Source organism: Nothobranchius furzeri, chromosome 16, assembly GCF_043380555.1.
Source record: "Nothobranchius furzeri strain GRZ-AD chromosome 16, NfurGRZ-RIMD1, whole genome shotgun sequence".
Taxonomy (NCBI): Eukaryota; Metazoa; Chordata; class Actinopteri; order Cyprinodontiformes; family Nothobranchiidae; genus Nothobranchius; species Nothobranchius furzeri.
This window is the reverse complement of record NC_091756.1, coordinates 47,887,988-47,909,158: the sequence shown is the minus strand read 5'-3', so window position 1 is coordinate 47,909,158 and position 21,171 is coordinate 47,887,988. Positions and strand designations below refer to the sequence as shown.

At 40.3% G+C, this 21,171-nt stretch overlaps 2 protein-coding genes across 2 annotated transcripts; one reads left to right on the top strand and one right to left on the bottom strand.

Moving 5' to 3' along the window:
- twnk (twinkle mtDNA helicase) lies at positions 1–9,502 on the bottom strand. The gene is made up of 7 exons (XM_015962758.3): positions 9,426–9,502; positions 8,449–9,109; positions 7,635–8,337; positions 7,000–7,240; positions 6,800–6,907; positions 794–935; positions 1–597 (listed from the first exon to the last, which is right to left on the bottom strand). Exons 2-7 carry the CDS (start codon positions 9,082–9,084, stop codon positions 271–273), a joined length of 2,157 nt encoding a protein of 718 aa, XP_015818244.3. The 5' UTR covers positions 9,085–9,109; positions 9,426–9,502; the 3' UTR covers positions 1–270.
- A 190-nt stretch (positions 9,503–9,692) lies between these two features.
- On the top strand, positions 9,693–11,711 carry mrpl43 (mitochondrial ribosomal protein L43). Its single transcript, XM_015962759.3, has 3 exons — positions 9,693–9,971; positions 10,085–10,191; positions 11,269–11,711. Exons 1-3 carry the CDS (start codon positions 9,841–9,843, stop codon positions 11,478–11,480), a joined length of 450 nt encoding a protein of 149 aa, XP_015818245.3. The 5' UTR covers positions 9,693–9,840; the 3' UTR covers positions 11,481–11,711.
- Positions 11,712–21,171: the final 9,460 nt, after the last annotated feature.

Here is a 21,171-nt window from a genome sequence, read left to right as displayed (position 1 = left end):
TTTCAGTCAAAACAACTTTTAAACACAACAATTCAAGATTATAAACGCATCAGATAAAAAAGCTTTAAACACTGTTACAGTTAATGGTGGTAGCAACATTAATTCACATTCTAGATCAAACATCCTGCCACCCTTCTGTGATGACCCACAAATCTACAGTTCGGTCACGCGTTGTTCTATTTTAGCTTCGTCTTTATGATTTTATACTCGGCTTATATGAACTTTCAGACTAAAGTTCTAAACCGTGATCAAAAATCTGTGTGTTCATAATCACTTCTTGTTGGTTTCATTTTCACTCGGAGGGGTTTTAACTGTTGCCTTTTTCATTGCCTTCTCTTTTTTACCCTCATCCTTCTTTGATGGCGCCACTTTCCCCTGGTCGTCCTCTCCAGTTTCTGACTTGCCGGTAAGTTTCTTCAGCTTGTGTTTGCCTTTCATGGGAGTTGAAAAGGTGAGAGAAGTTTTGATGAAGTCCAGGGGGAAGATGCCCACGTCTCCGTCAAAGCGGTTTTTGGTAACCTGCAGGGATCTGCGGCCGGGGCATGTCACCACCTTCTTCTCCTGCAGAATGAGGACGTTGTCCGCCTCTTGGCTGGCCTGGAAAAGGGTTAGAGGTCAGGATCATCGACATACATATAGGATGAAGGAGTTCAATACATCATGTCTTTGCTTTGTGAGTTAAATCACAATAAAACTAACTTAAGCTAGGTCCAATTCTATTCTTGTTTGACTAAACTGAAACTTTTCCCTTTGAGGAACATGATGTTTAAAATGCAGAACGTTCTTGTCTGACCTTTGCAGAACCAAAAATGGATGCTGTTTGCAGTTCTCGATCATCCTCCTCTTTCCTCGGGTGAATGATCAGAGTTATGTGGCAGCTGCTGTTGGTGGCAAACTTCCTGAACGCTCCGATTATGAGATCCTGGACAGCAAACCTGGATTGAATGAGTAAATTATTTAATGTTTTATTTCAAATAATAAAAACAGCAGCTGCAAACCAGACAGACATTCAAAAAGTATCAAATTTTATAAACACCAAAAGGAGGATGATTGCAAGAATGTTATAACTTGTGCCTGAAGAGACACAAACTAAAGCATGTTAGGAAAAAAATTCCTGCCTTTATGACATGTGTTGCAAGTCTGTGCAGGAAACTTTCACAGCAAACACAAAACAACCCCAAAACACCCATATCTAAAATAAAACTTACAACATAAAATGTAAAAATGCACGGGTTTTGAACGGTGAAACTCTTATTTTAGGGAAAAGCCAATAGCATTTACGTATCTATTGTTTGTGATTACATCTTCTAAAACACCAACATGGTCTTTTCTGTGCATTTAGCAGACACTTTTTTCTAAAGCAACTTACAAACAAGAAGTAATGCTGAAACAACTTAGTCCAGTTAGATTTCTGCTTTCAAGCTAAAACATCCATCTTTGCTTATTTGTTGTAAGTTTGTGATGTTTGGTCATGATTTATTATGTAAATTTTGTTATTGTTTCAACAAAAAAAAAATGCAATCATAAAATTTCAACTACAAATAAAACATAGTTAAAAAAATGAATTTCTAAAGGATAATATTGAAGTTTAAATCATTGTAAATAGACTGCTTGGTAGGGATGCACAATATTGGCATCAATATCGTTATCAGCCGATGTTAGTCATTTTTTAACATATCAGTATCAGTCCAATAAATAAAACTGGGCCAGTATTAACAACCGATACTTTTTCCATCTTGTTTTCATTTGTTTACCTGTTTCAGAGGGCGAGGGGTGTGTGTGTGTATTTGTTTAGTCATGTGACAGTGATTGTAATCATCTCAGAAGTGTAAGTGTGTGTGTGTTGTGTGTGAACATAATAATGCAAATTCAGCTTTAATAAGTTTAATTCTATACAAAATCTGCTGAATTTAGAAGTATTAATGTCAGTATATCGGTATTGGCAAATATCGGTTATTGGCCATAACAGTGATATTAATATCGGATATCGGTATCGGCCCATAAATTTCATATCGGTGCATAACTACTGCTTCGACCAAAAAAAAAAGTTGCCACCAAAATAAAAAAGGTCACAGTAATATTTTGTTGGACCTCCTTTAGCTTTTATTACGACACACATTCTCCGTGGAATTGTTTTGATAAGCTTCTGCAGTGCCACAAGATTTATTTCCATCCAGTGTTGCATTAATGTTTCACCAAGATCTTGCATTGATGATGGTAGAGTCTGACCGCTGCACAAAGCTTTCTCCGGCACATCCCAAAGATTGTCAATGGGGTTAAGGTCTGGACTCTGGTGGCCAATCCATGTGTGAAAATGATGTCTCATGCTACCTGAACCACTTTTTCACTATCTGAGCCCGATGAATCCTGTCATTGTTATCTTGGAATATGGCTGTGTCATCAGGGAAGATGGAATAACCTGGTCATTCAGTAAATTCAGGTAGTCAGCTGACCTCATTCTTGGAGCACATCCTGTTGCTGAACCTAGACCTGACCAACCACAGCAACCCCAGATCATAGCACTGCCCCCACAGGCTTGTACAGTAGGCACTAGACATGATGGGTGCATCACTTCATCTGCCTCTCTTCTTACCCTGATGCACCATCACTCTGAAACAGGGTCCATCTGGACTCATCAGACCAGTTTTTAATAATGCGTTGGACAGTTCTTAACCCAGTTTTAGTTGTTTCTACAATCTCCTTAGATGTTTTCTCTGCTTGATGCCAATGATCTGACCCTTCTCAAACAGACTTAACATCTTTTCCACAACCACCAGATGTATCTTTCCTCAAGGTTGTTTAAGAAATGAGAAGCAACGCAATGCAATGCATTCATTATCCAACAGGAGGCTTGTTCCTATTTGTTTAGTTAAATCCAGGTGGTGACTTATTTGGGGCTGGGCAGAGTATAAAAACAAAATCTACCATAATCAATCAATCAATCAGTCAGTCAGGTTTTATTTGTATAGCTTTTTCCATCATCCTCTAGGGGATCCAAAGCGCTGAACACAGCACAAATAAAACATTGAAAACATTATATTATTATTATTATTATTATTATTAGCAGTGGTGGGCAGTCAGGGCCAGCAAAGCCTTCTCTGCTGGCCTAAACTTACTCAAAAACGTAAATGTATTTTTTTTTCCTTTGGTAAATATTTTAAAATAAAAATATGTTCACTGGTCTATTTTCTTTATATCCTATTATGCCCACTTGGTTGCGCTGCTTGTTGAAATACCAAGGCTGGGTGTTATCCAATCAGATTTCAGCTAGCTTGTGTTTTCAGGCAGATTAAGTCTACCCTAGCCCTTCAGAATCAATCGCCCACTGTCCGCTGTAAGTGAACAGAGACAATCCAGTTGCGATAACCAATCAGCTCACGAGTCAGCGTGGCCCAGGCCAGCTGCTGGCCTCATGCAAAAGTTAACATGAATGCATCCTGTGATTAGATAAGCAGTAGTTTGAACTTTTCTAGCGGCATGAAGCAAAATATCAAAACTAAACACAGAGATTTGTATCTATAGGCAGCTATCGTGTGCTTTTGAACACATGATGGCTGAAAGAGGAGAAGGGACAGACTTGGTTGCAGATTTACTTGCCACACCACTTTCAAGAAAAAATGGATCTTGTGAGAACAGGTCCGACTCCAATGCTAGCTGGCTTGTCCCAGCAGGGGAAAGGACTTGTTCGTCATTTTCAGGCAAGCAACTATGAACGGTACCCATGGCTAACAGCTTCAGAGAACCGCTGCAGGTTATTCTGCTGGGAATGCCTGTTGCTCACATCAGATGGATTTGGTATTGGAGCTTTACTGGATTTGCCAATTTAAGTTGTTTCACCAAGGCAGCAAAGAGACACCAAAGCACGGCTGGGCACTTACAAGCTACGGTGCTTTTAAAAACCTTTGGGGACACCCGAGTGGATCTGCAGCTCAGCGAACAGGCGCGCAGGGACACGGAGCTCCACAATGAAAAGGTGAAAAAAAAATGGAGATATTGAAAAGGCTGATGGATTGTGTCATGTTTTGGGTAAACAGGAACTTTCATCTAGGGGACATGATGAAAACCCCCAGTCATTAAATAGAGGTAATTATGTGGAGCTTCTATCTTTTCTTGCTGAACATGACGCCGAATTGCATTACCGCCTGACCACCAACAGGGTCTTTACTGGGACATCAGGCAGAATACAGATCGACCTCATTTATGCTACTGCTGAAGTGATGGGAGATGAGATCAAAATGGAGATCAGAAGAGCCCCTTTTGTCACCGTCATGGTTGATGAAACCACAGACGTGGGTAACATGGCACAGCTAGCACTCGTCCTGCGCTATGTGACAGCCACAGGTGTCCAGGAGTGTTTTGTCAAGTTTGTGGATTTAACTAGTGGCAGGTGAGCTGATGACCTTGCTGCACTTATTTTCTGTATTCTTGAGGAATATGAATGCTGTTTGGGCAAAGTTGTTGCACAGTGTTACGATGGTGCAGCAGTGATGGCATCTGGACTAAACGGGGTGCAGGCTAAAGTTAAGGAAAAGGCACCTATGGCCTTATTCATTCACTGTTATGAACATCGTCTTAATTTAGTGCTGACTCAAGGGGCCTCAAAGCTTAAAGAGTGCAAGGTATTTTTTGCCAATCTGAATGGCCTCGCTGCGTTTTTCTCCAGATCCCTGAAGCGCACAGAGTTGCCGGATGATGTGTGCAAACGGCGTCTTTCTCGTGTTGCGCCAACACGGTGGCAATATTCATCAAGGTTGGTGAATGCAGTCTTTGAGAAGCGAGTTGCTCTAAAGGAGTTGTTTGGTCACATATTAGACCACCACGACGAGTATGATGAGGACGCCGTGCTTTCTGCAGATGGATTTAACGCACAGCTGGAGGATTTTGAGTTTTGTTTTTTTGCTCAACACATTCAACGGGTTTTTTGAGTATGCTGTAGTGCTTTTTGGAATACTGCAGACCAAATCACTGGATGTACAACTCTGCATGACCAGGCTGAACAAGTTTTGTGACAAAGTTGAGCAAGAGAGGGGAAATTTCAGTGAAATATATGAAGAAGCAATGCGCGCCTCCGGTGGTCCAAGTGTGCACAGAGGCCAAAGCACGGCGCAAGGCGATCTCCGTGCACACTACCAAAAACTCCACAACAGCATTCTGGACAACATTCTTTCCCAGACAAGGAATCGATTTCAGGACCATGAAATGTTGATGTTTCTCTCCCTTCTGGACCCCCAGCACTTTCAGACATACAAATTTCCCGACAGCAGCCTTCTTCAGCTTACAGGGTATCTGCAGGTTTAAGGGAGCCAAATTTAAGACTTTTTAAGACCTTTTTTAGGGCCACTTTGACCAAATTTAAGCAATTTTTTAAAATTAAGTTTAAGCTTTAATTTCCAGCTATTGCCTGGAACTGGTGCTAACCACGTCGCGAACGTGGGATTAGCCATCCAGTTACCATTAAACTTGCACTTCCCCATGGCACAAGCTCCCACTAGCTTAACCAGCTAATGTGCCCATCTAAAAATAGCCCCCTTTCACAACCAACTGAATGTGTACGGTTCTGCTTATGCCAACCATCATACACAAAAAATGCTGAACACTCGAAATTCACGAAAATTTTATAGACATAAAAGAATCTTGTTTATTGGGTCTTTGGTAATTTAAGACCTTTGGAAACTGTATTTAAGGATTATTTGTCATTTTTAAGGATTTTCAAGGCCTTAAATTTGGAAAAGCAAATTTAAGACTTTTTAAGGACCCGCGGATACCCTGAGCTTAACACAGAGCCACGGACCACTGTTTGATCTTCCCCGACTTAAAACAGAACTGACTAATGTATGCCACAGCTAATTTTAAAGGGAAAAGTCCTGCTGATCTACACGATTTTCTTCTTAGCAAAGACCCGAGTGAGAGTATGGGACAACTTTACGCACTGGCCTGTTTGGCTGTGACTATCCCGGTGCCCACTGCCTCTGCTGAGCGCTCATTCTCAGCATTAAAGCACGTTAAAACGTACGCCAGAAACACGACCGGACAGACACGGCTTTCAGCGTTAGCCTCCATGTCCATAGAAAAGCCTCTACTCGTGGATCTGAAGCGCACAGATAAACTGTATGACAGAGCCACTGAGGTTTTCCTGAGGAAAGAAAGAAGGATGGATTTTATTTTCAAATGAGCAGGAGAGGAGGAGATCCATGTTGGTGAGTAGAAACATTTTATTAGTATTTTTTAATGTTTTGTCATTTTATTTAGTTAATAATCAATAAATGGTAACGAAATAAAATGGCCAAATGAAATTATTCTGTTTCTATGCAATATATATTATGGATAACGTGGTACGCGCAGCTGCGCCAACATGTTCAATTGTTTCGCGGTACCATTTTCTCCAAAACAAATGCAAATAATGTGTTTGCTTTACTTATTTATTGTACTGTCTCATCTCTTAAACCCATCTTTCATTTTTGAGATTTGACAGTATCCGGGGTCTTAGTTTCCTACTCTCAATTGGGAATGCGAGTTTGATTTTAAAGGCTCCGGAAATTACGTGTCTTGACCAGCCACTGGTGTGTGTGTGTGTGTGTGTGTGTAAGGTTTCCCCAGCTGTGATGTCATATTGATGGTATTTTAAGGTGTATTAATTTAGATCGGACTGAATATGAAATCACTGAAGGCCCAGGGGTTAACTCCACCGCCCGCCACTGATTATTAGTGGATATTTTATCAAATATGTAACAGCTTTAATGGTTTCATTTACTGGATTTCTTCCCTTTTTCACCTCACAGATGTTTTTCCTTCTACTCACTTGTCTACTGAGAGGTTTTCATGTCCCATCATGAACTGCAGGTTATCAATGACCACATGGTTGATGTCATACATATAAACTGCATGCTGCATGGTGTCCAGCACTGTCCTGAAAACAAAAAGACAAAACGAACCAATTTGTGACCACTTCTGACAAAAAATAAATAAAACTAATCAAAGAAAAAGACCAATCCAACTTACTTGATGTTCTGCTGCCCGTGGAAAGTCATAAAGTAAAGTGGCAGCTCTTCAAACTTGTCAGCCCAGAAATCGTAGCGCTCCAGGTTCTCCTCCAGCCTCTGCATGGCAAACTGTGTCAACATGATCTTTGCCAGACGCACGTTGTTGATCTCAAAGCTGCCCCACAATGTGTTGATGCCCTGCATGCAAAGATCTAAAGCCAGTTCACTGATGAAGGTGGTTTTCCCGCTTCCAGTGGGACCTGGAAGAGAAACGGAAAGATGGGAGAAACACACAGGAGAAATGATAGATTAGATAAACATGATAATCTCACACTTGATATTTCCCCAGATATTCTTTATCAGCACAGGAAGATAAAATTAATCCTTTAGATGGATGTTAAATCTGTTCTTCTCCACATAAATAGATAAAAAAAGATATGTTAAATAAAATGTTACATTATTTTCTCTCACAAATAAATAATCTTACAGTAATTAAAAAAAATTAAAACTCAATAAGATAATCCAGCTTTTGTAGTATCTTTCTGAGCAGAACGTTTATATACACTCGAATTTTGAATCGATTCCAAATTAAATGTTTGAAATCAATATTCAATTGTCACGAATCAGCTCTATATTATTTCACTACATGAGTACCTGTGAACACTGTAAGCTCTCCCTTCCGGTGTCCCTTCAGAATCCGGTTCAGTTCTGGAAACCTGGTCCACTTCACTCCAGCCACCTGGTCTGTGTTGACCAATTCTCCATACACATCCTCTCTTAGCTGCTTAAAAGAGACAATGGACTTGTGGGCTGCTGGGATGGAGGCTTTCATGATATGGCTCAAGTTGCAGCCACGGGACAAAGCCTCTAATGGACATGGGTGGAACTCCCCGGGTCGCACCAGGGAGCACCTCCTCAGACCTAGCTTGCGCGAAAAGATCTTCGATGCCTCCCAGGAGCGAATGTCACCTCCCAGCCACAGTGTCACTCGCTTGAACTGCTCCAGGTAGGGCAGCAGGACTGGAGGAAGGCAGCTAACCCCACGAGGTAGAGCCACACTGGGGACCCCTGTGGCTTGGGTCACAGCCAAAGTGTCCAACTCACAGCCGGTCACCACCACCTCTGAATCTGAACAGCTCACAAGGGCGAGACCGAACAAGTTGTAGTAGGAGCTACACTTTGGGACGGTGGCTTCATTATAAATTACTTTATCTGTGTCGGTCATTTGGGCGGAGAGGAGTTTGATTCCCTTTAAGGAGGAGTCAGGGCCACCAAACCAGGGCAATACCAGACTCTTGGTGGGCTTGAAGAGTCTCACACCAAACTTCTTTATGGTTGCATTAGAGATCTTTGTCATCTGGAAAAAAGAAAGCCAAGTTAAAAAATCCAATTTGTTGGGTTGTTTAAAGGTTAGACAGATGCATCAGGACAGTTTCATAAATGAGAAAATAACAAAAGCAAACTATACCTGGAACATGGCTTTAACAAGCTGAGCCTCGTCTTCTGGTAGATCTGTAAAGGGCACAGAGCTGGACCAGATTGCCTGCACCTCCTTCAGTTCCCTCCCCCTTTCCTCTTGCTCCTCTATGCTCTCTGAATACCCCAGCAGCACATTAGGCCTGAGGAACTCCTGCTCGTCCTTCTGCATCACCTCCAGACAGTCCTGGAGGTCCTCCCAGCTCCCCTCCACCAGCGTGTCTTTGCATAGAAACCGCCCCGTGGTTTTGTCGATGAACAAAGAAAAGTTGTTCTTCCTGGTGGAGGGATTGATGAAAATGCTAGCAATATGGAGGCAGCTGTAGCCATCGTGGAAGGGAATATCCTTAGAACGTAAATACTGTTTAATTTCTGTGACTGTGATGGGGTTCAGAGGGATATCTAGAGTGGATTGAGTGTCTTTTTTATAGTTCCTGATCACCCTGTGTGAGAGATAAAAGTCTGGACTTTGTGGTCTTAGGATGGATGATAGCTCAGGAGGCCTGCTTAGGACCCCTTGAGATAAAAATCGCAAACACTGGGATGGAAAATGTCTTATATGGAGAAATTTGGAGGCTCCCACCTGTAGGAGACAGGCGGTGCCCTTCAGGGAGATGCCTCTCCACATTGACTACGTGCTTTGTACATTTAACCTGCAAAAGACAAGAAACACAATTTACTTGAAGTAAAGTTGAAGAACACACTTTTAGATTTCGCTAGCAGATCCGGGGCACGCTTCTTTTATTTGTAACCTATTATCATGCTCTGAATCTGGATTTAGACTAACCTTCCCCTCACCTGCAAAAAGATGTGGTGACAAACACTACAAGTTATGGGACAGCAAATGCCTGTTTTTCACTTGAATTAGTCGCAGTTGATGAACAAAGATGATCGTGTTGAAAGATTGAAGCATTCGCTTTAAATATCTACACAGTATATTAAAATTATAAACATATAAAGTCGCTTTACCTGCTACAACGTCCGACCTCATTTTCTTCCATGCTCTAACGCAACCCGGGCTTTTTGGTGCGCTTTCAAAACTAGTCGGTAGGAAACATAAACCAACGGGTTTTCACTGTTTAAAGATGTATTTAAAAATACGAAAAATAGAAAACTGAAACAAACATCTTTATTTTAAGATCAATATGTATTAATGGTAACATTGTGTTTTTATTGCGTTTATTACATTTTTTTAAATCAAAAGTTTATTTCACCGTTTCATACCGGACCCTATTAATGACGGACCTCACTGTGTACATGGTTGCTAGCCAGGTCGTCCTCTAGTGGTTTGGAAACCAGTAACTGGCGTTAACTAGTTTCTTACTAAGTAGCAGTGAGTAGTAAATCGTTTTTAGTAGTAAAACGGTTGGTCTGCAGGTGAACGATGACCTCTAGAGGGACGCCGAGTCGCTTCTTGAGAAGTGTTCTTCAGAACGGCGTTGGTCGGTACGTTTGTCAGCTGAAACGAGTCTCCATCGTGTTCTCCAAGAAAGGACAGAGCTCTCTGGGAATGAGGTAGTGTAGATCATGTCTGAATGACCTTTTCACAACACCCAGCTGTTAATATTACGTACAGAATTTCACATTTATATTGATTGTTGAAACCCAGCTGTGTGCTTTTTCTTCAGGGATTTCATTGAAGAGGGGGTGGTGGATTTTGCCAAAAACAACCCGGGTATTGTTGTTTATGTGTCTCCTCAGCCCTGCAACGTCCCCAAAATAGTTGCAGAATACTGTGAGTGTCTATTGCGTTGTCAAAAATCTGACTTAAGTACTGAATTTAGTTTTCCACAAAGCTCTTTCTAACTGTTGCTGTAGTTATTTTATTAAATGTGAGCAAAAACTACCCGTATGTTATATACAGTCTATGAAAATGAGTAAGATTCTTGTTTGTTTGTTTTTATCTCAAAAACAAAACTTGAGAATGATTGAAGTCTGGTATTTTGAAAGTTTTGAAAGGGCGTTTGTGCTGAAACTAACAAGAAGATTGCTATAACAGTTTCATTTATTTATTCAGATTATTGTTTTTATAATAAAGAGTTACAAAACATAAATATCCCATTGGAGCTGCTTAGATTTGCATTAAAACACAAGCGCTGCAGTACCTACAGTTATTTTTGGATTTGGAAACAATCTTTTTGAACCCTTTCCTAGAACACATTCTACCAATATTATTCAATTGTTATGTTCCTAGTTTACAGCTCTGGCTCCTTTCTGCTTTCTCCCTTAGTTCACACTGTCTCGTTCACACAACAACAAAAACTTGTATGGGACAAACTAGAGGAATAATTGATTTAAGTAGAGATGGTCCAATAAAACTGGCCCAAAAGAAACTGAATAATCAGATATTTTTGTTGCCTGTTCAGTTCATTAACTCACCGTTATGAAGAAGTAATTGAAAAAGATTCTAATACCACGCTCTCCTGTGTACTTGTCACTACTGAGTTTCAGTTCATTTTAGTTTTTTGAGATTTTGAGAGAATATAATAATGAAGTCCATTTATGACTATTGTTTTGGCTTTTATATCAGTTTTTGTGAAAAAGTGGTATCATGAATTATTTTTCAGTTTTCTATGATTTCTAAAAAACATCAATCTGTTTTTTTTTTTAAACTAAGGACGTTTCCAATCAAAAATGGCAGCACAATAAATATACCGTAGGGGGCAGTATAGAACTACTATTTTACCTAAAAATTTTCAAACACAATTGGGAGTTTTACTTGTAGTGAAACTCTTTCTGGGTCTCATGTCCATATTTGTCCCCTCCAGTCTCCCGCCTGCTGAGTCATTTGTCATCTTTTCTGTCCTTGCAGTGAGTGGCAACACGAAGACGGAGCCCGTCACTAACAAAACATCTCAGCAGATTTTAGAGGTTCTAACTAAGCTGACCAATCAGTCGGGCTTGGACATTGTCCGTCTTCGGAAGCCCTTCCACACAGACAGTCCGAGCATCCAGGGCCAGTGGCACCCATTCACAAACCGCCCCCCGTCCATCGGGCCCATCAGACCACAGAGTGCAGAATAAGGACTCTCTGGAATTAAAGATCTAAATATTTAGATGGTTTCAACAATGTTTCGGTTTATATTGTGACTAACATCTACTATTTTGATCATGTACAACTTTTTGTTTGTTTGCATCAGTTGCAGAAGCATGAATACAACTTTTAAATTCTCCAGTGACTCATCAGTTGGTAACTTTATGATTTCACGGTTATTTTAAGTTTTTTTATTAAACTAAATAAACAAATAAAATTCATTGTGTTTGTATAATTTAGATGTTCTCTCCCCATCCTCATTTTTTATGCTGATTAAGCTTCTAAGAGATTTCTAGACTTTTACGTGAAACATTCTTTTTCACCAAATCCATTATCTGCTCATCTGGAGTCAGGTCACGGGGGCAGCAGCCTAAGTCAAGAAGTCCAGACTTCCCTCTCCCCAGCCACTTGGGCCAGCTCTTTTGGGGGAATTACAAGGTTTTCCCTGGCCAGCTGAGAGACATAGTCCCTCCAACGTATCCTGGGTCTTCCCTTGGGTCTCCTCCAAGAAAACCTCACCAGGGAAGCGTCCAGGAGACATCCTAACTAGATGCCCAAGTCAACTGGCTCCTCTTGATGTGGAGGAGCAGCGGATCTACTCCGAGCTCCTCCTGGATGACCAAGCTCACCCTATCTCTAAGGGAGAGCCCAGACACCCTGCAGAGAAAACTCATTTCAGCTTGTATTTTGCAATCTTGTTCTTTTGGCCACTACCCAAAGCTCTTGACCTTAGGTTAGTGTATGTTTATGTTTATTCACTTAGCAGACACTTTTATCCAAAGTGACGTACAATTTATAACCTATAGGGCATGTTGTGAACTGTGGGGGAAACCGGAGTACCCGGAGGAAACCCACGCATGCATGGGGAGAACACACAACTCCATGCAGAAAGGCTGCAGCCGAGTTTCGAACCTGCGACCTTCGTGCTGTGAGGCAACAGTGCTAAACACCATGCAGCCCAAGTGTAGGAACATAGATCAACCAGTAAAGCAAGCACTTTGCCATCCGGCTCAGTTCTCTCTTCACCATGCCAGACTGGTAAAAAGCCAGCATCACTGCAGACACAGCACCAATCTGCCTGCCTATCTCCTGCTTCATTTTTCCCTCACTCGTGAATAAAACCCTGAGATACTTCTCCACTTGAGGTAGGTCCTTGTCCCCTGACCTGGAGAAGGCATTCCACCCTTTTCTGACTCAAGATAATGGTCTCAGATTTTAGAGGAGCTGATTCTCATCCCAGCTGCTTCACACTTGACTGTGAACCACTCCAGCTAGAGCTGAAGATCATGTTCTGATGAAGCCAACAGGACCACATAATCTGCAAAAAGCAGAGACCTGATCCTCAGGCCACCAAAACAGATCCCCAACACCTTGGCTTGACCTAGAAATCCTGTCCATAAAAGTTATAAACAGAAAAATCATTCTGTCTCTTCTCCCTTAAATGTATACTTTTTTTTTATCTCGAACTCCAATAAGGTTTGAAGGTGACCTAAATGCACGTTTAAATGACCTGGAGCTTAAGTGAAAACATGACAGATGGTTGTGTGGTCATATGAAGGCTGACACATTTTACCTTCGGAAAGCTGTCCTCAGCAACAGAAAGAGGCAAACTGTGTTCCAGCTCGAATTTGTTAAAATTTAGAGGCTGCACAGAGCACACTTGTGTTTAAATGTGCATACAAAACCATTTGACCTGACTGCTACTTTGACTGCACATCTGACCCCGAATTCATCATTTTTGTTTCTAAATGACCTCAGTGATGCTTTCCAAGAAAACATGAGAAAAGTCAGTAGATGGAGGGAGAATGAGGTCTGACTGGTACCAGTCTGATGCTGGCAACAGGAGCTTATTAAGATGTTCAAATATGACAATTTATGCAGAACAGAGGAGGGATGGCAATGAAAACCTCCCTGGATGCAGATCCACTTTCTCCTACATATGCAATACTCTGTATGTGTTCAATACTTGTGCAATAATGGATTTACTTAGTTTGTCATCCCTTACTGTATGCTGCTTAGTTCTAGAGCCCAAGGTTTTCATTTTTATTTGTGGTTTTTAGAGGTCAAAGGTTACAATAGTAGCTTACTGCCTATGTGCATATACATGCATGTTTCTTAATATTTTAATTCAAATTATTCTATAGGTGTTTGAGCTGCTGTAACAAGTGAGTTTCCCCGCTGTGGGATCAAAGTCTATTCTACTCTGTGCTTTGCATCATTAGATGTGTGTAAAAATCAGACTCTTCATCCAGAAAAGGAGCTATAAACGCTTAGCTGATTTTCTTCAAAAATATCAACTGACTTGGGGATAGATGAGGTGAAAATTCCTTTGATTCATTTTCACCGCCAGCAGTTTCATTTAACTGTGGCACCAATTAAAGATATCACATCCGCTGTTCTCCCAGAGGCAAGCTGGCACAGCTTGACCCATGCAAGGACATTAAAAGATCTAAATAAAGTTGCTGTTGCTAAGTTACCAACATGAATATCGCTCTGAAAATGGTAATCATGTCCCACTTCCTTCACGAGCTTATGTTTTACCTCTGCTCTGACACACACATGTGATTCTGAGGGGGATCCGTTCCCTCTGGAGGACAGTGTCGCCACGAGCTGAAAGCAAACCAGCGTCAAGCTGTCTTGAGGATTTGGTCTGTCTGAACATGTCTTGCATGTTCTTTCATGATCTCCCCTCCAGGCTGCTGACACTGACTTCTGTCTTATTTAATACTGAAGATATTAAAAGCAGTTTTTTTTCCATATAACTTCACAAACATTCAGCGGACGTTCAATGAGCTGGGTCAAAATAAAAAAAGTAATTTCTGTCAACAATATAAATGTTTGATCAATTTTACAGGAAGAAGGAGCATCACATTCAGTCTCAGGAGGTACAGACAAATCTAACTCAACACAAGGACGAACAGTCTCACAGTTTAAAGGAAATATTATTATTACTTTTAACATACACGTTAAATAAAGGATGCAAACTGTAAAAGATACTTTCTCTGGCAAACATATATGAAATGTGTATTTTTACACAATAAATACTTAAATTACCGGAAGAAAATAGGTTTGATGAAGCCAGAAAAACACACATTATGTTGTAGCTTTGTGAACAGTTACTATTTCACCATAGTTCATAGTTAATTGTACAGCAACTATTGTTAAAAAAAAAAGAGAGAAATATTCCCGGATGTTCAAAACATGCACAACCTTTTAAAAACAGGGAAGTGATTGTAGGAACCTATTTTGTATGCAACACAAGAATAAATGCTGTTTCCCGTAGAACCAAGAGAAGCTGGATTGTTTTTAATTCTTGCAAAATGCAACATCTTTACAGCTTTTATTCAAATAAAATTGTTATAGCATTGCTTTACATAAGCAAGAAATATAAAAATACCCTTTACTACTTACTACATGTCAGGATTCTCACTAACCTCCAGTTTCTGCCTTTATGAAAGCACAAACTTGAAGGATCTTAGAAATCTGTCTCTAATTGATTAGCTGTCATTCGACAGGGTCCTTGAGCTAGTGTGTGAAAGTGAATGGAGGGGCTAATGGATAAAACTTTTATGTAGAGGTAATGAGACGGGGAAGGTAAAGAGGCTGCAGAGCTGAAGGGAGAGGAGAATAAAAAAGGACAAAAAGCTGATTAAAAGCTGGACGGCAGCTTTGGCAACGAGTTCACTTGAATTTTGTTGTGAGATACTGATGCATTCGCTTGTTTCATTTTTTATCTAGTTGTTTTATTTTTTTCTTGCAGCAGGAAGAATGTCGACACAGTCTAGATGAAATTCAAGTCATCTTTTTGAATGTTATGTCAGTAAAAGAGAGCTTTATGCAGAATATCTGTCTTCTGAGCTTTTCTATTAACTTGAGGTGTTCCTTCATCGTAATATGACAGCAGCTGACAAGTGTAATGATAAAAAGTCTACTTTTGTTTCTTTGTCCTGACAATCAGCAGCACAGTCTCCACACAGCACATCAGCAACTTTCTGATAATAAATAGATTCTTGCAAGCTAGAAGGTTGTGTGATAAAAGCTGCAAAAGATCTTGAAAAGCCATTAAATTCCTCTGAAAGAGCTACACACCAGGTTGCTAAGGTGACAAATCAAATTCCCTTTGATTGCAAAAGGACCTTCATTTTCCAAACTCTGGAGTAGCAGCACATTCTTCTGTGCAGCTGCAGCCGTCATTGATACATATCTGGGTTAAACTTTCCACAGATGTCAGCTTTTTACAAAAATACATTTAAAATTTGCAACAAATCTGATGTATTTTAGGAAGGAGTTACAGATGTTTAGGTTCATTTATATAAAAGAATGCCTGAAATGACAGAAGCTTGTCTTTTACTACATCATTTACACACCTCACTGTTAAAATTAGCTGAATGCATCAACATATGCATTTAAATCCAAATACATCTGGGGAGAACACAAACTGTTCACAAACTTTTGAAGCTCTAAGCTTGTTGCAAAATAAACAAATGAATATATTCAAGAGGTTTTGTCAAATAGAATGAATACAAACTTCAGAATACATTTTAAAGAAGCAATACATGCAGGACATCCAGACATTTCACAGAACAAACTATTTGGCCAAAAGCCTGAGCAGAAACCTAAGAATCCCACTGGTATGTACCATAGACGTATTGCAAAGAAACGATTTTAAACATGTCTACAGTCATAAAGTATCTTGTGAAACTGGTCTGTAAAATATGGCAGTATAGACCCAGCACTCTGAAAGCTATGGTGGCCTCTTTAAGGTTTTTTTCTATGTAAAAGTTATAAATAATCACCATCTTAGCGGTTGTAGGCAGGCTTTCTGAACAGCTTCTGTTTGGAGAAAGAGAGTTTAGAACTTTTCTGAGGACAGCCAAGACCAAAGTTTGTCGTTGCCACCTAAAAAAGCTCTATTCTCCAAAACTTTAAAGGGGATATAAAATGACTTTCTTCTTAGGTTATAATGGTTCTATTTAATATAAAAACATGTTTATAACATTCTTTGCACTAAATTCTTCCCACATGAAGGGATCTCAGCAGTTTTGTCCTGACAGAGAACCTTCACCAGCATTTTGTCCTTGACATTTTCAGTACCGTCCCGAATGATTATTTTCAGGGCTCTGTCACTTAAAAAAAAAACTAACTGGAGCTGGCCACGCCCACCCTTTAGGCTGCTATAAGCTGAGAAGCTCGCATACAGTGTGACGCAAAAGTTTGGGCAGCCTTGTTAATCTTCATGGTTTTCCTGTTGCTTGTTATAAAACATTTCAGTGAAATATATCAGACACACTCACACACACACACACACACACACACACACACACACACACACACACACACACACACACACACACACACACACACACACACACACACACACACACACACACACACACACACACACTCAGTGGTATTTGAGAAGTGAAACATTTATAGAATTTACAGAAAATGTGAAAAAATTGTTTGAGCAAAATTAGGCAGGAGCATAAATTTGGACATATTATTGATTCCAAAACCTTTACAAATAATTATTGGAAAATACACTTGGTTTGGTGAGCTCAGTGACCTTTGACCTCCATTCATGGGTGAATCCAATTATGAGAAAAAGTATTTACGGGGCCAATTGTAAGTGTCCCTCCTCTTTGAATATTCTCTGAAGAGCAGCAACATGGGGTCTCAGAACAACTCTCACATGAGCTGAAAACAAAGATTGTTCACCATCATGACTTACGGAAAGGACACAGAAAGCTGTCTCAGAGATTTCAGCTGTCTGTTTCCACAGTCAGGAACATATTGAGGAAATGTAAGACCACAGGCTCAGTTCAAGTTAAGAATCAAAGTGGCAGAACAAGAAAACTTTCACATGAATAGAAGTGAAGATTGGTGAGAACAGTCAGAGTCAACCCATAGACCAGCATCAAAGACCTACAACATCATCTTGCTGCAGATGGAGCCACTCTGCATCTTTCAACTACTTGACGCACTTTACAAAAGGAGATGCTGCATGTGAGAGAGATGCAGAAGAAGCTTTTTCTCCACCCACAGCACAAACAGAACTGCTTGAGGTCTGCTAAAGCAGATTTGGACAAGCCAGCTTCATGTTAGAATAAGGTGCAGTGGACTGATGAAACTAAAACTGAGTTGTTTGGGCTTAACAAGGAACTTTATGCATGGAGGAAAAAGAACACAACATTCCAAGAAAAACAACCGCCTACAGTAAAACATGTCAACCAAAATCCAGACACTCACTGTAAACTAGTTTTGCATACTTTGTTCCCTTTAAAGTTGTTTATGCAGCATTCCTTAATACATTTTGTAATTCTGTTATTTTCAAGCATAAATAGGCTATCGCCAGCAGTAGCAACATGGAGCCGTTCTGGTGTATCCAGGGGTCAAGTCCAGCTTGAATTACAGATGCTTCTGCCAAAATAACCAAACAATAACAAGCTGGCAGCTGTGTACAGGTTTTCAGACATGAATCAGTTTTTATCACCACAATGTGTGATTAGCTGATCAGGAATTTGCTCTAGTCTTTAGATTGCAAAATGTATTCCTTCAAACGGAGGCTGGTCAGAAAGCCGTCTATAACAGACATAATAAACACTTAGCTGAAAATAATTCCAAGTGTGAAGAAACACAAATATGCAAAATTAAAGTATAAAACAAGAGAACATCACAGTTAGAGATCATAAACTAAATAAACCCCAAAATTGTAAAAACATAAACAATTAAATGTGCTTTGAATTAAGATGTTAGCCGGAACACCTGTCAGGTGTTTACAGGCTGCTGCTGCTGCTTCTTCCTGCTGAGATGACAGCAGCTAATGCAAAAATAGACAAAAAGGTTTGTGTCCTGTCCTCACGGAGGTGAGCCAAACAGTGTCGTTACTGTCAGTGATGCTCTGACAGATGCAGGCTGCAGGTCATCACAACGAAGCTGCTGCTGATTCAACACTTTACTGAGAAGCAGATCTTTATTCACAGCTGTCTGTGACACATTTACAAACTGCTCCAAGATTCATTTCAGTCCCTTCCATGTGCGCTGCTTAATCATAGCGCAGTTCATCTTGTCAGGGGGATACTGTAAGCGCTGCAGTTCTTGTTTTGGCGATGCACTGACTTGATGTCAGGTAAACACAAAGAATGGTTTTATGGCTTGCAGGTGTGAAGGTCTGTGATCTGTCGCCTGACTTGAGTCACGCCTATCCCTCTGAGATGGATTTACAGCTAAAACGATCATTTTGGAGTTTGAAACGGCAAGTAAATACGTGAAATAAATACTTATCTCCAAAGAAAATATAAATAGCTAACTTAAGCATCTACTTAAAGGCATTCTCTCTGTCTTTAGTTTCATATGTTCCTGTTTGTATCATTCAGATAAACCAGTCAAATGTTTCATGGATCTCTTTTCTGACACAGATGCTGAAACAGAAAGACGGATATTAGGCCTGCAGCAGGTGCTTCCACTGACACAACACATTAACTGCTGCAACAGTGATGCAATTATTTCTAATTACATGAGATAAATGACTGAAAAGTGGTTTAGAAAATTTGCTCAAAAATGTTTCTCTTGTGGTTTTCAGCAAAACAACGTCCCAGTCAAAAATGTTCCGTTTTACAAGGGTCATAAAAGGGTGACTTATGGAGAAGTCACAAGTCAGAAAAAGCCGTCTACCATGTCAGATTGTCAAAAGTGAGAAGTGGTCATGGTTTGATTCTGAAGAAGAAAACATTTATCGTGAGGAATGGTAAAAATATCAGAAAAATCTTCCCTCCAGCAAAGTTTTTAGGCATTTACCCTCCAGTTCATCTCAGGTATTTTCTTGAGAAACATTCATTTGAAAATGTCTGTTACGTTCGCAACTCCTCATAAAATCCATCTCTACAACATCAAATACTTTCATGGGCATGAATTATTGCAGATTGTCTTTCAGAGCTAAAATTTATTATTTTTATGGCTGATTCACTTGACTGGCTCATCTTCTCTGAATTGAAACATTCTTGAGTTTTATCCATTTTATGAGCTCCTGGATGCGATCTAGAACCATCTTTTACCACATGGTGGTGGTGTGATGGTCTGAGGCTGTTTTTGTTGCTTCAGGACCTGGAACTGATGAAATCGCAAATTCTTCCCCCCCAGAAAGACAACATCTGCCCTTTGACCTTTAACATGCTGTTCATGCCGGAAAGCCCTGAGTGATGTAACAGACCCATTAGCAGTTAGTAACAAATGTTGGATTACGGCTGTTGCTTCCAGTTAAGTTTAGGGATCAATTACATTTTTACATATAGCCAGGTGAGTGTGAATAAATTCAAACTAAATTAAATCAAACATCCATCCATGTATCCATTTTCTTCCACTTATCTGGGGTCGGGTCACAGAGACAGCAGCCCAAGCAAGGAGGCCCAGATTTCCCCAGCCTCTCGGGCCAGCTCATCCACAGTGTTCCCAGGACAGCCGAGAAACATAGTCCCTCCAACGTGCCCTGGGTCTTCCTTTGGGTCTAGACCTGGGTGAACGTGACTAGAAAACCTCACCAGGGAAACGTCCAGGAGACATCCTAACTAGATGCCAGAGCCACCTCAAATGGCCATTTGAGACAAAATAAGGTCTTCATCCCAGCCGCTTCACAGTCAATGCGAACTGTTCTAGCAAAAGCGACATTAAATAATTAAAAAATTGCATTTTGTATTTACTCAGTTCATCTTTTTCAGATACTCAATATAATTTGATGAGCTGAAACGTTTAAAGGGGCAGTATGTAAAACTATAGTGACAATTTTACAGTGACAAAATCCCAAAAGAGTCTAATGTTTCAGTCATTTTGGAAGGAAGGTTATACTGAAATATATTTCATATGCAGCTAATGCTGGGATTGTCAGCTTTTATCTTTTCCGAACAAAAGAAGGAGGGACGTAACTGCTGTTTACCATCAGTGAGTGTGGGGTCGCCGTGTCGCCTGTGAGCTAATACTGCAGCGCCGAACATTGTAATTTGACGACGACCGGCAAAAAGCTCCAGAGCTGTTTAAAATGGTTGCAGTAACCAAATTTTACCACAGCATGTAATTTTTACGTCTTTTCTACATAATGCACCTTGAAGTCAAGGCATGGGTGGAGACACAAGAGCAGACGTAGATTCTGCAGCATTCTGGAGGATTTCCTGTTAACCGTGATCATTAGATGAAAAGGGGAGGAGGGCATTTTTTTCAAGGAGGCAAGCGGCTCCGAGTGCCAACGTGTCATATCGGCAGGTGAGTGGTTGAGCCAGCTCGAGGTGCAGCTGCCTCACCTGGAGACCAGTGCAACGTCATGTTTTTCAGCTTAGCCATCAGCCACAGCTGATTCTAATTAAATGTGGAGCAGAGATTTTAACCTGAAGATGGAGATATAATTAGGGTTTTTGGGCTGAAAAATTAAATCTAAAGTAAGTTGCTCTAAACTGCCACACTAATGATTACACAGCACCATTAGACACTCGTCTATACAGGTTATCAGCAAAAAAAATTTAATTTAGGTGTTACTTGCTCTTTAAGTGTGACAAAACATTGTTTTAGAAATCTGTAAGGGACAAATAAGAGAGACTGTAAAAAGTTTAAAAAAAAGTCTCAGAATTTAAAATAGTATTCGATGCAATTTAACAACATCAAGTGATAAAGGTGTTGTTTTTAAGTGAAGTTATC

Excerpts from the sequence above, each read along its gene's own strand:
- twnk (XM_015962758.3), bottom strand. The coding sequence starts at position 9,084 with ATGTGGAGAGGCATCTCCCTGAAGGGCACCGCCTGTCTCCTACAGGTG. Across the intron at positions 6,908-6,999 it reads CACGGGCAGCAGAACATCAA|GACAGTGCTGGACACCATGC; the intron begins GTAAGTTGGATT and ends TTTTGTTTTCAG. Across the intron at positions 936-6,799 it reads GAAAACCTCTCAGTAGACAA|GTTTGCTGTCCAGGATCTCA; the intron begins GTGAGTAGAAGG and ends CATTCAATCCAG.
- mrpl43 (XM_015962759.3), top strand. The coding sequence starts at position 9,841 with ATGACCTCTAGAGGGACGCCGAGTCGCTTCTTGAGAAGTGTTCTTCAG. Across the intron at positions 9,972-10,084 it reads CAGAGCTCTCTGGGAATGAG|GGATTTCATTGAAGAGGGGG; the intron begins GTAGTGTAGATC and ends CTTTTTCTTCAG. Across the intron at positions 10,192-11,268 it reads CAAAATAGTTGCAGAATACT|TGAGTGGCAACACGAAGACG; the intron begins GTGAGTGTCTAT and ends CTGTCCTTGCAG.